The 14,813-nt window shown below is 59.8% G+C and overlaps 1 protein-coding gene across 2 annotated transcripts; it reads left to right on the forward strand.

The window, feature by feature from the left end:
* The first annotated feature begins 2,613 nt into the window (after positions 1 to 2,613).
* Positions 2,614 to 12,951, forward strand: MCAM (melanoma cell adhesion molecule). Of its 2 annotated transcripts, XM_059867081.1 has the most exons (15): positions 2,615 to 2,869; positions 6,567 to 6,694; positions 6,801 to 7,014; positions 7,123 to 7,193; positions 7,275 to 7,362; positions 7,839 to 8,018; positions 8,097 to 8,224; positions 8,383 to 8,539; positions 8,630 to 8,751; positions 9,027 to 9,165; positions 9,476 to 9,597; positions 9,677 to 9,815; positions 10,458 to 10,602; positions 10,961 to 11,078; positions 11,742 to 12,951. In XM_059867081.1, exons 1-15 carry the CDS (start codon positions 2,803 to 2,805, stop codon positions 11,769 to 11,771), a joined length of 1,848 nt encoding a protein of 615 aa, XP_059723064.1. In that variant the 5' UTR covers positions 2,615 to 2,802; the 3' UTR covers positions 11,772 to 12,951. The 2 variants fall into 2 exon arrangements, with proteins under 2 accessions (XP_059723065.1, XP_059723064.1); XM_059867082.1 differs by lacking the exon at positions 10,961 to 11,078 and having other exon boundaries at positions 2,614 to 2,869.
* The last annotated feature ends 1,862 nt before the right edge of the window (positions 12,952 to 14,813 follow it).

Raw genomic sequence — 14,813 nt, forward strand, 5'->3', positions numbered from 1 at the left:
TGGAGGAGGAGAGTGCTGGGAGCTGCGAGGGCCCAGCCACCAAAATCCCTCCAGTGCCAGGGAGCAGGAGCTGTGGGAGCTGCTTTGTGCCTCAGGTGGGGCCAGACCTCTGCTCCCTGGCTTTCCCACCCCAGCTGTGTGCGTGGGACTGCGACACAGGAGCCTCATCCACGGTGTGCGTGCATCACTGTGAGTGGGGACTGCAGCCAAATCCATTAAGTGAGCAGATAAACAAGGAGGCGTGAGATCAGGCAGCAGGGAGGGAAGATGAAGGTGGCCAGCCTGCCACGCTCCCCACGCAGAGTCCCCGAGCCCGCCGGGTGCCACACACAGCGTGGCGGGGTGATTTCATGCCATCTGTTCATGCCTTGAACATGCTGCCCCTCCTCCCCAGAATTATGCATTTGTTGGGGGGGGGAAAGCATGAGTTTTCTTCAAAGTTAAGCAGGCTGCAGCCCGACCAGCTGGAGGCAGAGCCATGCAGTGAGAGCAGGGGGCTGCCTGAGAGTGGCATGCTCCTCAGCTTGTTTTCCCCAGGGAGTGGCAGTGCCCTTTCCAACTGCTGGGAATTTTCTGCAGAGGTTTTCTTAGCAACGTTCTGCTTTATTTTTAACGCGGAATAAAAGTTAGCCCCAGAACAAAATGCACCAGGGGCGTGTCAGCCGAGTTCTCCCGCTTTGTTTGTTTGACTTTGGTGGATGCTTTCCCGTGGGCCTCCTTCCTTCTCAGGGTGGCATTTGAGGGGTGGCATTTGAGGGGTGCTTTGTGCCAAGTGGAAAATCCCTTTTCCTGCTCCAAGGACAGCAGAGCCTGAGGCTCCTCCGGTGCTGCATCCTGCCCTTTGGAGGGAGGGGAAGAGTGAGAACATTGTCAGGGAGTCCCTGAGCCCGGGGTACCCACTCGGGGTGGATTTCCACCCCACAGACAGGGAGCTCCTGCCATGAGGTGTGAGAGCATCCCAAAACTGAGGCTGTGAGGCTGGAGAGCAGCTCCTGAGCATCCCGTGGATGATGGCACAGCTCCCTTGCACTTGTTCTTCCCAGCAAAGGGAGGAGGCCTCCCCTGACCAGCAGCAGCACGAGGGCTCTCAGCCTTATCGCTGCCCAGCATTGCCATTTTAAGCAACTGATCTCCTGGGGAAAAAACTTAATCATTTCCGATGAATCACTGAGTGTGTTTGGCTGGGAAAGTCTTGTGGGGGGTGCTGGTCAGCCATGCAGAGGAGGAGGAGGAGGAGGAGGAGGAGGAGGGCATGGGAAGGGCCGCTGCATGGCACCAGCCGGGGCTGGGGGCCAGCCCAGGGGGCTGGCGGTGGGAGAGGGGTCTGGGCATTCCCAGGAGGAATGCTGTGCCTCGGGGGAACCTGCAGCCCAGCCCAGGAGCGGCTCAGGGCGGGTCGGAGGGATGCAGCCCCTGCTGCCGGGGGACGGGAATGCTGCAGGGAAAGCAAGTAGAGGAGAGAAAAGGATGTGCAAAAGTTCAGAGCGTCTGGGCTGAGAGCGGGAGGAGGGCACTGTCACAGCCCTGGGTCTGTCCCCATGTGTGATGAGTCTGAATCAGTGAGTTTCGGCTGTCCTGTGAATGGGGAAGCGAATCGGCTTTGAAGGTGAAGAAAACCTTTGTCCTCCAACAGCCCCCCTGGCTCTGACTGACCCGGAGAAACTGAGGCACGGAGCCAGGCTGTGACAGGGCAGGGGCGCTGGGGCCGGGTGTGCTGCGTGGCTGGCTGCGGGCAGCTCGCAGCACCTGGCGGGGTTTGTCGTGCTCCTCCCGGCTCTGCCCCGGGCTGCCGGAGGGGCCGGGCTGTGCCGGGCTGGGTGATTACCCCTGGATAATGGGAGCCTTGTGCGGCTCGGCGAACACCCCCGCCCCCGGGCCGGCCCCTGGCCAGGCTGCTGCCCCGGCCACCGCGGGGAACAGCTTCTCCACAGCCGCCCCATTCAGCAACAGCTGCGCGGGGGCTCGGGCCGCGGATCGCTGGGATGCCCTGGGGCCCCGCCTCGGGGACAGGACGGGGCTCCCAGCGGGGCTGGGGGACACCGAGGCTCAGCAGGGGCTGGGGTGCGAACCCTGCAGACCCTGGTGACCCTCCTGGACACGAGTCTGCTCCATCCCCCCCAGCCCAAACGGCCCCCAGGTGTCCTTTGGAGCCCAGACAATGACAAACAGTGTTTTGCCTCCCTGTTTTGAGCCTGCCCTTGTTTGGCGTGTGTTCAAAGGTGATCCCCCGGCTGTGGCCGGGCTTTAGGGCAGTGTGGGGCTGGGGCTGAGCAGGGCAGTAGGTCACTTCTGATTATCGCCGCTGCTACCTGCTCATCGGACCCTCAGGGACTGTCGCGTCGCCGGCATTCCACAAACACTCTGAAAAACACATCCCACGCCTCAGCCCCCTTCTCTGGGTCTGTGAGCGATTCCACCTCCAGCGCCCGGCTGTCTGCCTGCTCAGCCCGTGCACGCCCGGACAGGCAGGAGCTGGCAGGTCTGCGAGCCCCTCCGGCGCAGCTGGGGCAGGTCCGAGCGGGGCGGGGCCTGGGCCGGGCCGGGCCGAGCCGAGCCGGGCTGGGCTGGGCTGGGCTGGGCTGGGCTGGGGGCCGGCCCGAGCGCTGCCCGCGGCCGTGCGGGGCCGGATATCGCGCTGCGGGGCTGGGAGGCTACGGCGCCCGCCCGGCTGCTGCTGGGGGTGATAAGCGGCTGCGGGCTGTGGGCAGGCACCGCGCCTTCCTCCTCCTCCTCCTCCTCTCCTCCTCCTCCGCCTGACGTCAGCCCGCGGCCCCGCTCAGTCTCGGGCGGCCGGCGGCGGGCATGGCTGGGGGGCGTCGGCCTGCGGGGCTCGCCCTGGGCTGGGGCTGCTGCCTCCTGCTCTGCTGCGGTGAGTGGCTGCGGGAAGGGCCGGGCGCTGCGGGGCCGGGCGGGCGCTGCGGGACGGGCGGACCCGCGCACCTGCGGAGCGCCCCGGGGCGCGGCGTCCCTCGGAGCCCTGGCGGGGATGTCCTTTGCCCCGAGGGACACCGGGCTGCAGAGGGGGTGCGGGGCTGCACTTTGCCGCTGTGCAGCTCCCCGAGGTGGCAGCCGGAGGGGTGTCCCTGCAGAGCCGCGGCGGGGCCGGCGCCGGCAGCCGGGAGCGCTGCGCCCCTCGGGCGGTGCCTGGCGCGGCTCCGGGAATGCTCGGATCGCGGGGTCGGGGCAGCCCAGGTGGGATCGGCCCTTCCCAGCGTGTGTCCCCGCCCGGACGGCCCCGCGATCCGCGGCGGGGCGGGTCTGCGTGCCCCGTCCCGCTCTCGGGGCCCCTCTGCAGCCCCCCCAGCGCAGCGCAGGTTGAGGGGTGACCCACGTGCGTTCAGCGCGCACCGGGGTGAGCTGGTTGTTGTTAGGAAGCATCCACCCCTTTCCTTCTAAGGAGTTTTCCCCTGAGCGCTGTGTTTCTCTTGGCTTTTTTCGTCCTTTCTTTTTTTATCCACTTTCCAGTCCATTTTCACCCTCGGGGGGTGGCTGCGCTTCCTGCCCTGCCTCGCTCCCCGCATCCCGCCCTCCGCTCTCCGGGAGCCCGGGAGCGGTCCCGGTGCGCTGGCTGCTCCCGGCCCCGCTGAGCTGCGGAGGTGGCCCCGGCGCTGGGAACCTGCCCAGGCCGAGGTGTTGGAGCCAAAGTCAGGCTCAGAGCGGAGTCTAGAGCAGGCTGCTCCCACCCCCGTCCCGTGCCGGGATCCCCTTCCCACAGCCCATGTGCCGAGCCAGGAGTCTCTCAATGGTTGGCGGCGTCGGTGTATTTGGAAGCCCAGACACGTGAAAGGCTTGATGCTTCCCAGAAGCACAAGGGGCCACGGCCAAGATATTTCCAGGCCAGCCAGCGCTGCTGGAACGGGGGGCTGAGCCCACCCCGGGGCTGCCTGAGCCACCCCATCCCTTTGTGCCCCGCGGTCTGGCTGTTAGAGAAGTGTCTGCATGTTGTCACCCAGCTGCGGGGTGGGGTTGAGAGCTTTGCCTCTCCAGGTGCACATGACAGCGTCCTGACAGGGTGGTGGGGTTGTTTTGGGGTGCAAGGTGCTGGTCCCCGCTGCAGCAGAGCCCTGGCTCTGTCCCCATCCCGGGCAGGGTGCGGGCTGGGCGGAGGCTGTTGGTGTGAGGAGGTGTTGGGCGCTGCTGGTGGTGCTGCTTCCTGCGGGGCTGGGACTCTGCCCCCTCTTTCTTCTCTCTGAGAAGAAGACAGGGTGTGGTGGATGCTGTTTTGGGGCACCCTGGCTGGTGGATCTGTGCAGCTTTCTGAAGAAATAGGAGGGTAGCATGTGTGGCTGTGCCTGCAGCAGGCGGGATCTGGCCGCAGCTGGTTTCCCTGAGAGGGGAACAGAAACCCTCGGAAACCTCAGGCATCCCATGTGCGGCTCCAGAGCCCTGCGGTGCCTCTCTCTCCTCTTGCTCCGGGCCGGGGGCTGCGTGCCGCCAACGCAGCCGCACTTCTCGCCTTCTCGCCGCACACCTCGGCTCTGCAGGAGGCTGGCGAGGGACTGTGCTGCTCCCCACCCCCTTTCCCAGCTCTAAAAGCAAATCTTTGTTCTTGTGGAGCTCTGGCTGCGGGCCGGCTGTCCGCCAGCCAGATGGAAAAGGCACGGGGGCTCTCCTTCCTTCCCTGCTCGCTCCCTGCAGAAGCCCTCCCCAGATCTCGAGGTCTCCGGCTGGAGCTGTGCCAGGCACTTGGGCTGGATGGAGCTCGGTGCTGCAGCTGGGCTGCTCCACGCGTGGCTGATGGATGTGCCCAGGTTCCATCACCGAACCTGCAGCTGCGCTGGGCACAAGGGAGGGTCGCCAAGTCCCCGGAGCCTGCTGTGCCAGGCTGGCTGTGCCCAGTGCCTCTTTAGCCTGCCCACGCACATAGCAAAAGGTCTTGGAGCTGTAGAAGCGAGCCTTGTGTCGCCAGGGTTGTGGGGGACTTTGTGAGTGTCCCCTTGTGTCCCTCTTCCAGCCTGCCCTGGAGGAGGTGGGGAGCAGTGAGCCCTTCTTCCAGGCAGGGTGGGGGCTGCAGCGACCGTGTCAGCCTCCTCAAGGGCAGTGGATGGCTGGGAGGGTTGAGATCCTCATGCCAGCCCCAGATGCCAGCCATTCTCCAGCTCTGAGCTCATGGTTTCGGTTGCTCCGCTGCCTGGTTGAGGGCTCTCATGCCGAGCGGGTCAGGGGGAGGGCCGGCTGCTCTCCCAGGGGCTGGCTCTGCCTGGGGCCCTTGCTGAAGGTCTGAAAATGATGGAGAGGCAAAGTCAGGCCTGGCTGCCTGCAGTCCAGAGTGCCAGGGCTCAGGGGAGGCAGCGTGGGGTCAGCGGGCGCACACCCCAGCCCCAGGCTTGCTGAGTTGTGCAGGTGCCCTCCTGCAGCCAGGTTGTGACTGTACAGGTGGGCAGCTGCCTCCTGTGCAAAGTTATCTTTTCCTTTGTATTCTCAGCCAGTTTCCTGTCCCTGCTGCGTGCTTATCTCCGGGACTTTCACCTGTTTTCCAGCACCTTCTTTGCTGTGCCGTGATTTCTCATCTCTCTGTGCCAACTGTAACACGCTGAGGGGATGGGCCAAACCCTGTGTGCTGGGGAGTTCTGAGGTGGCTGGTCCTGCGAGTCGGGGCCTTTGCTGTGGCACAAGGGCTCCTGGCTGTGTTTTGGCTTTGTGCCACCACATACCCACTCCAAACAAAGAGCATTTTGTGGGCACGGCGCTGCCCTTTGAAGTCACCCCAGCGGTGGCTGTTACGGAGCGGGCGCTATCAAGGGAGATGTTGACACAGCTGCTTCCTCCAAGCCTCTTGTCCCCAGCTCCCATACCTGGGCTGGCTCTGTTGCTTGGGGACAGGCTGTTGTCCCCTCTGCAGGGCCGTGTGCCAGCCCAGGGCGTGCAGACCCCCCTTTGCTTTGGCAGGGATGGTGGCAGCCACGCTCCCAGCCCTGCTGTGGTGCCACCCTTGTCTCTGCTCCGCCCAGCTGGGGCTGCTCTGCTCCCAACCCCTTGGGAAGCTGCTCCGTGCCCTGTCCTGGATCAATAGCCATTACCTTTCCCATCCTCCCTGGAGCAGGGCCAGCAGCTCCATTACTGCTGTGGGCGGCTGGGCTGGGAGGAAGGTGGGGTGCAGGGATGGGCCCTGTGCCGTGGGTGGGCAGAGCTGGGCAGGGAGCAGAGCAGCAGCCAGGGGAAACCTTGGGAATGCTGCAGGGATGCATGCTTTGACTGCTGGGTTCCTGCCGGGCTGGCAGGGTCTGAGCTTGTGGAGGGACCTGGGAATGCCAAGGCCGTGGTGGCTGGGGACCTGCTGTCTCCCAACGGTGTCCTGGGGACACAGCTGGTGGGGGCACAACATGCCATGTCCCCCCTTTGGGTACAGGATCGCTGGCCTGAGCCCGTGGGCACCGTGTGGATGCTGGAGGCAGTGTGGCAGTGAGGTCCTGGCTGTCACTCCTGCTGGGCTGCACACAGTGTGTAGAGCACGAGGCACGGCTCTGCCCCACAACTTCTGGGGGATGGAGATGGGAACAGGCTGTGCTTGGACAGCCCATTATTCCCCATTCTTCCTGCTCCTAACAGCAAATTCTGTCCTGCAGCTGCAGCCAGCAAGCTGGAGATCTCCATGCCACCCGTGGTGGAAGTGGAGGTGGGAGGCACAGCCAGGATCGAGTGCAACTTCTACATCCCCGAGAATGCTTCCTACACCTACATCGACTGGTTCTACGTGAGTGCTGCCCTGGGAGAGCAGCTCTGGCTGCTGGGCTGGGGTGGTCACCAGCCCAGGGCTTCCTGCCGGGCTGCCCAGCCCAGCCTGGCCCCTCACCTTGCAGGTGGACCACAGCACCAAGCAGGTGAGGCTGTACCACGTCACGGCCAGCGGGGTCCTGAAGGACGACACGGACTACAAGAAGCGTCTGTCACTGGGGGAGGACAAGGCCCTGTCCATCAGTGCAGTGACACTGCAGGACCCCAAGACCTTCATGTGCCAGGTCGGAGCTGGCAGCTACGGCGTGGGCGAGAACAGCACCGAGCTCATTGTCTACAGTGAGTGACACGGGAGGGCAGCACCCCTGGGCAGCTGCTCTGGGGGCTGGTGGGGATCCCATCCCGACCCATCCCTCCTAACATGTGTGGGGTGGCTTCTCTTTCCAGAGGTCCCCACGACCCCTGAGATTGAGCCCTACTCCGGAGGCATCTCTGTGCACAGCAATAAAATCCCAGAGGTGAGGAGAGGCTGCACCCAGGGGACTGGGAGGCTGCCTGCTAACCCTGACCTGTGCTCACGGCTGTCTCTGCCACCACAGATTGCCAAGTGTGTGAGCAAAAACGGCTTCCCATCTCCCAACATCACGTGGCACAAGAACGGGGAGCAGCTGTATGCTCAGGAGAACCGTGAGTCGGGTGGGGATGGGCAACCAGCTCGGCAGAGGGGCTGGGGGCTGGCTGGCAGCCAGAGAGCCCCAGGGAGCCAATGTGGTGGTGTTCACAGGGGGCCTAGGATGAGGGAAGAGACAAGAATCTTGACTCTATGATTTATTATTTTGTGATATGTATTATAAGGAAATGATATATTGAAACTATACTGAAAGAATAAAAGTTTTCATTAGAAAGCTAGCAAGGAAAAGAAAAGAATGACAATAAAATCTTGTGGCTGCTCACAGCCTCGACACAGGTGGCTGTCATTGGTCATCGAGTAAAAACAATTTCACGTGCTGGGTAAACAATTCTCCAGATCACATTCCAAAGCAGCAAAACATGGAGAAGCCGAAGCTCCTCAGCTTCCCAAGAGAAAAAAAATCCTAACGGAAGAGATTTTTTTTATAAGCTCTGTCTGTGACAAGCCCTCCCGTGTGGCCGTGTCCCCGCAGAGGTGACGATACTGTCGACGCTGACGCGCGAGTCGAGCGGGCTGTTCACGGTCAGCAGCACGCTGTACGCGCTCGTCACGCGCCAGGACCGCCAGTCCCAATTCCACTGCACCGTGCACTACTGGCAGGGGGCACAGCAGCGGGCCCGGGACTCGCAGCCGGTCAAGGTCAACATCTTCTGTGAGTCTGGGGCCGGGGGGGCCGAGCTGGCACCCTGCAGAGGGGCTGGGCTCTGACTCTGCCCATCCCTGCACCCAGACCCCTCTGAGAACTTGAAGCTGAAGGTGATGCCGTCGTCGATGCTGGTGAAGGAAGGGGACAATGTGACACTGGTCTGCGAGGCTGATGGGAACCCACAACCTGTCTTCAGCTTCTTTAAGAAAAACGTGAGGCTGGAGGGGACCAGGGCATCTCTCCCTTGGCAAACATCTCCTGGTTGCTCCTTGTCCCCTGCCCGGAGGGTCCTGGGGAGGGGGACGCAGTGGTTGGGTGGGAGGGGGCCTGTGTGGGGCTAAGGACTCTGCTCTGTGCCCACTGTCTGCAGCTGGATGAGTGGCAGGATGTGACATCGCTGGCAGATGACAGCGGGGTCCTGAGGCTGCACGATGTGAACAAGACCAACAATGGCACCTACAGGTGCCAGTCCCTGGACCTGGATGATATGTCACAGATCGAGGAGGATGTGGATCTTGTTGTGAACTGTAAGAGAGAGGGGAATGGACCCTGTGGACCTCGTGGTGGGTGTTTTGTCCCTCCTGTTCACCCTGCCCTGGTCTCCATCCCTCTCCTAGACATTGAAGGGGTCCATGTGAAGATGGAGCCGTCCTCGACTCTTCGTGAAGGGGACAGTGTGACGCTGAGCTGCGATGCCCACAGCCCTGTGGGCCTGAAATACCAGTGGAGGGATGACAAGGTGAGTTATCATCCCAGATCTGTCGTGCTCAGGCTCAGCCTGGACTTTGCAGCAGATCAGGCAGAGTTGGGATCTTTCTCCATCTCTCCTGAGATGCCAGGGGAAAGATTCCCTCTTTCATGGACCTGCATTGTCCACCCCAATATTGTCACCTCCTGGCCAGGACTGCAGGGAGGTCCTGTGCTTGCAGGCTCCCTTGCTGTGTGTGGGAGGGTTGAACCCCTCTGGGACATGGGCACAGAGGGCTCATTGCTGGGGACATTCCTTCCCAACAGGGCAAGAAGCTGGTGGAAGGGAATCAGCTCTTCCTGAGCAACCTCACCTTTGAAAAGTCCAACACCTTCAGCTGCAAGGTGATGGCCCCGAGCGTGCCAGGGCTGGAGCAGAGCAAGAAGGTGTCCGTGGCTGTCGAGGGTAAGACCTGGCCTGGGTGCAGAGTGACCCCTGGGTGCAGAGTGACCCCTGCTTGTCCAGCACCCATTTCCCTGTGAGCTGTGGGTGCTGGGTGACCCCTGGGTACAGAGTGACCCCTGCTTGTCCAGCACCCATTTCCCTGGGAGCTGTGGGTGCAGAGTGACCCCTGTCTGTCCAGCACCCATTCCCTGGGAGCTGTGGGTGCAGAGTGACCCCTGCCTGTCCAGCACCCATTCCCTGGGAGCTGTGGGTGCTGGGTGACCCCTGCCTGCCCTGTACCTGGGTGCTGATGTCCCCTGCCTGCCCCCAGGGAAGCCGCGGATCGTGGCCATCAGCTCCCCCCTGTACGTGCGCCACGACGAGGTGATCAACCTGACCTGCAAGGCCATCGCCTTCCCCCCGCCCACGGTCCAGTGGAGCATCAACGGCACGGTGAGAGCTCAGAGGGGCCAGCCTGGCATGTCTGAGGGGCTGCCCAGGCACTGAACCCTGCCCTGCCTGCCCTGCCCAGGCTCACGAGTACGTGGACAACCAGCACATCGCCAGCAACCTGACGGTGCGGGTGAGCCACGACCTGCTGCGGGCAGGAGCCATGTGCCGGGTGTCCAACAGGCTGGGTGCCAGTGAGAAGCACATCCAGCTGGTGGTGGGTGAGTGTCAGGCCCTGCTTTCTGTCCTAGAGCCCCCCAGCAGTGTCAGTCCCCCCCGGCCCAGGCACCGGCTGCGCCGTGCTGCCCTGGGGGGGCTGAGCTCGGTGTCTTTCCCTCCCTTCCTGCTCTTCCAGATGATTCCATCAGGAAAGGTCAGTCTGCTGCTGGTGTCCATCAGGACATGAGTTATGCTCACCTCTAGCCTGGGGAGGGAGCTTGGCTGCTGGCTCTGCACTGCTTCTCTTGCTGCTCCTCTCCCTGCCAAGCCAGGCAGGAGGCTGAGGCTCTGTCCCAGCAGGGGAAAGCTGCCTGCTTGTCCTCAGCGAGGCCACCAAGTGCAGCTTCTTGCAGCCCAAACCTGCTGGGCAAGGAAGCAGAGTGGATTGACCTGGTGCCATGCAGGAATTCCTGTTATCCACCTTCCCGTGGCACATGGGGCATGGCAGCCCAGAGCAGAATTTCGGTGTTCCTACAGAAACTGCCCCAGCAGAGCATTTCTGTACTGAAATCTGCATCCTGCGGGCAGCTGGGGAAGCACTGGAGCTTTTTTGGGAGGAGGGGCCCTTTCCTGACGCAGAAGGGAAGCTGGAGGGGGTCACAGTGGGACAGGCATTAATTTCTTCCGCTCCCTGTTTTGTTTAGATCAAAAGTCAACAGCAGAGAGCCAGGGGGTGATCATCGTGGCCATCATCGTGGCCATCCTCGTGGTGGCTGTGCTGGGTGCTGTCATCTACTTCCTGCACAAGAAAGGCAAGATCCCGTGTGGCCGTGCTGGGAAGCAGGACATGTAAGCACTGCCACCTATCCCCCAGGGGCCTGTGGGGCTGGGGGTGCCTGATGTCACTCATGCTTCCCATCCCATCCCATCTCACCGCTCCAGCTCTCCCTGCCTGGGCGGGAGCACGGCCTCGGGGGGCTCGGCGGCTTTTCCAGCTTCCCACAGGGCACTGCCGTGCAGGGAGGAGACAGCAGAGTGGTAGAGCAGCCAAGGGCCCCCTCCCTGGGCAGTCCAAAGCTTTCTGTGAGCTGGAGTCTCTTTGACCCAGCGCTCTGGTCCCCTGAGAAGGAGCCCCAGGGCTCGGCCAGCCACGCGCCCTCCTGGGTATCACCAACGCGTCTCAAAAATTGTCACCTCCCTCCCCTAGCACAAAGCCAGAGGCCCGTAAAGACAAGATTGTAGTTGAAGTTAAGTCAGATAAACTTTCCGAAGAGGCGGGGCTCCTGCAGGGCGCCAACGGCGAGAAGAGAGCAGCAGCTGACCAGGTAGGACCGAGCTCGGCACCGCCCGGGGCCGCTGCGGGCGCAGCTCGGGGCCGGGGCTGCACCCAGGTAAAGCTTTGCTCCCCTCCTCCGGTGCTGCCCACCCTGCACGGGCCTCCATCATCCATCAGCAGCGCTGGGGGGGCCGTGGGAGGGAGGGGAGGGACAGTTCGGGGAGGTGACAAAGCTCGGCTGGTGGCAGTGCCCTGCTTGGCTCTGCCTCCTTCCGTGGAGCAGCAGCCAGGCTCCCCAGGGGAGAAGGAGCTAAAATAGAAAGATGTCTGGCCAGAAGTCAGAGCAGAGGCTGAAGGGATGATTCCTCTGAGCCAGAGATCTTGGGATGAGTCTTTTGGGACATGTGTGCTCCCCTCACCTGGGGTGGAGCAGCTTTTCACAGTGTCACTGCTGGGCCCCACTGTCCCTGCCAGCCACAAGATGCAGCCCTGAGCCCACTGTGGTTTTATTTGCCTTGGGCCAGGAGAGAGCCCCTGCCTGGCTCTGCACAGCTCACACTCCCTCCCCTCGGGGTGGGCGCCACCCTGGGGTGCCCCAGCTGTCCCCAACCCCCTGTGTGTGCCACTGCCACCCCTGCAGCAGAGGGCTGGGTTTGTGTTCCTCCCTAACCATGTGTTTTCTCTCTCCCTTTCTCTTCTGGTGGAACTGAAGAGCGAGAAATACATCGATCTGAGAAACTAGAGAGGAAACCTCCTAAGTGCTTTCTTCCTTCAAACCTTTCCTGCTCTTGGATTGCCTTCTCCCACCCCTGCTCCAGCCCCTGGGGAGCACGGCCAGAGACCAGCCCAGTGTCACCGTGCTGGGGACACCTCCCTGACTCACCTGGCCATTACCTCAGCCCTGGGCTCGCAGGTGTTGCCTTAGCAGCAAAGCTGGACTCGCTTTACTACTCCAGAGAAGCCACAGCAATATTAGGAAGAATTGTACCCCATTAATCCCCACTTGGTGGAAGGATGTGAGGCTCTTTCAGGTAATCTGTTCTGCACACGTTGTGGGAAGGTTGTGACCCATTCTTTTTACCCTGACCTTGCTCAGAGAGGCTGGTGAAATTCAGTTTTTGGGATGTCTGAGGCACCTTAGCTGTAGTGGTGCAGGTGGGAGGAGAGAGGAGGGGAAGGGGGGTGTGTTAGAGAGGTACTGGCAGCTTCTAAGAGGGTTTGAGTGCTTTGCTTTGTCTTTGGACCGTTCCTGGGTCAGTTTATCGCAGCAGTGCTGTGATCCCACAGGAGGAGAGGAGCTGGCAGAGCAAGGAAGGGGTGCCAATCCCAGAAAGGCTTGAGGGTGTCTGGTTTGGAGCTGTGCTGAGCCGAGGGGCAGGGCTCTCTCTCCCCTCTGAATTTGGTTTATTGTAGGGATGCTGCAACAGCAGGACCCAGAGCTCCCACAGGCTTAAATTCGACATTGGACAGGGCCAGTCAGTGACGTCTCAGGGTTTTTTTGTGCTCAGCCATTGCCAGCCCCAGGTCAAACTCCTCTCTGTGCTTCGCTGCCACCTCTGGCCCCACGGGGAGGAGAGGAGAAGGGCAAGAACCTTCCACGAGCTTCTGTGCCAGCCTCCCCTGCCTCATCCCAGAGGGATCAGCCCCTCCTGCCTCTCACCCTCCTCCTCTGAGCTCTGCTGGCCACAAGGCTCCGTCCCCTGGCTGTCCCAGCCCTGACCGAGGGGAGCTGTCCCCATGTCCCCACCTGCTACCCGTGGTGTCCGAGCAAAAGCTTTGGTTTATATATATATTTTTGTTGGATTGTGTGTACATTTCCAGGAGTTTTATTTCTCTTTTTTTTTTTTTTTCCTTTTGGTTGTCCGATACTTGCAAGGTTTTTTTTTTATATATGTGAAAATAAAGTACGGATTGAAAGCTGAGTGGTGGAGTTTGTTCCCACAGACAGAAGGGTGGGAAGGGAATTCCACAATCCCATGGAGGCTCCAACAGGATCCATTTATGCCCCTGTGGCTGCTAAAAATACACTCATTGCTAGCAGTGCTGATAAATCTGTCCATTCTAATAATAATAAAAATATAATAATAATAAATAATCCTAGTTTTAGGCTACAAGAGGTGATTATAGCACTGGCTCTCAAAAAATAATATTGTAAATAGAATTTACTATTAGAATTTATTGATCGTTTAATTAATAGCTAATACCAATACTGTAGATACTAATGCACACAGGAAATAACAAACACTGATAAACTAACACTGCTGATTAATAAAAAGTATTAATAAAGCTAATAAAACCACCCCCTGTCACTACCCTGAGAGGGCAGAGGGCAAATGATGGGTGACACCAAAGTGTCCCTTCTCCTTTGCCCCCCAGCTCATAAGAATCAATTCCTGTGCCCTCATCTGAGCCCTTGATCAATTACTGGGGCCTCAAATGACCTAAAGTAACCCCTATGACCTAAAGTAACCCCAAACAGGGCCTCAAATGACCTCGAACGACCCCAATGACCTCAAATAACCACGATTGGGGTCCTCAAATGACCTAAAGTAACCCCAGTGACCTCAAGTAACCCCAAACAGGGCCTCAAATGACCTCGAACGACCCCAATGACCTCAAGTAACCCCGATCGGGGTCCTCAAATGACCTAAAGTAACCCCTATGACCTAAAGTTACCCCGAACAGGGCCTCAAATGACCTCGAACGACCCCAATGACCTCAAGTAACCCTGAACAGGGCCTCAAATGACCTCGAACGACCCCAATGACCTCAAATAACCACGATTGGGGTCCTCAAATGACCTAAAGTAACCCCAGTGACCTCAAGTAACCCCAAACAGGGCCTCAAATGACCTCGAACGACCCCAATGACCTCAAGTAACCCCGATCGGGGTCCTCAAATGACCTAAAGTAACCCCTTTGACCTAAAGTTACCCCAAACAGGGCCTCAAATGACCTCGAACGACCCCAATGACCTCAAGTAACCCCGATCGGGGTCTTCAAATGACCTAAAGTAACCCCTATGACCTCAAGTAACCCTGAACAGGGCCTCAAATGACCTCGAACGACCCCAATGACCTCAAGTAACCCTGAACAGGGCCTCAAATGACCTCGAACGACCCCAATGACCTCAAGTAACCCCGATCGGGGTCCTCAAATGACCTCAAGTAACCCCTATGACCTAAAGTTACCCCAAACAGGGCCTCAAATGACCTCGAACGACCCCAATGACCTCAAGTAACCCCGATCGGGGTCCTCAAATGACCTAAAGTAACCCCAAGCAGGGTCTCAAATGACCTCAAGTAACCCCTGTGACCTCAAATGACACCTATGACCTGAAGTAACCCCAATTGTGACCTCAGTTGACCCCAATGACCTCAGGTAACCCGGCTCAGGACCTCAAATGACCTCAGATAACCCCAATGACCTCAGGTAACCCTGAACAGAGCCTCCAATGACCTCAGGTAACCCCATCTCTTCATTTCACCCCTCAGAGGCCTCTGTGAGAGGATTTTCCCAAGTCCAGTTGTGCCCCATGGCCCCAGGCACCCTCCCTGGTCCTGAGTGTCCCCCTGTGTCCCCAGCTGGTGTCCCCTGGACCAGCTGGAGTGTGGCAGAACCTGGATTTTTATATCTATTTTATGTGTCAAATATTCATCTATTGATAGATATGAAGGGATATCAATGACTAATCAATTAATGGATTCAAATAAATATCATTATTCTCCTGTCTTTACTAATAATACATTCTAATAAATATCTCACACAATTCTAGAACAGAGTTA

This window comes from Haemorhous mexicanus, chromosome 24 (genome assembly GCF_027477595.1).
Source record: "Haemorhous mexicanus isolate bHaeMex1 chromosome 24, bHaeMex1.pri, whole genome shotgun sequence".
NCBI lineage: Eukaryota > Metazoa > Chordata > Aves > Passeriformes > Fringillidae > Haemorhous > Haemorhous mexicanus.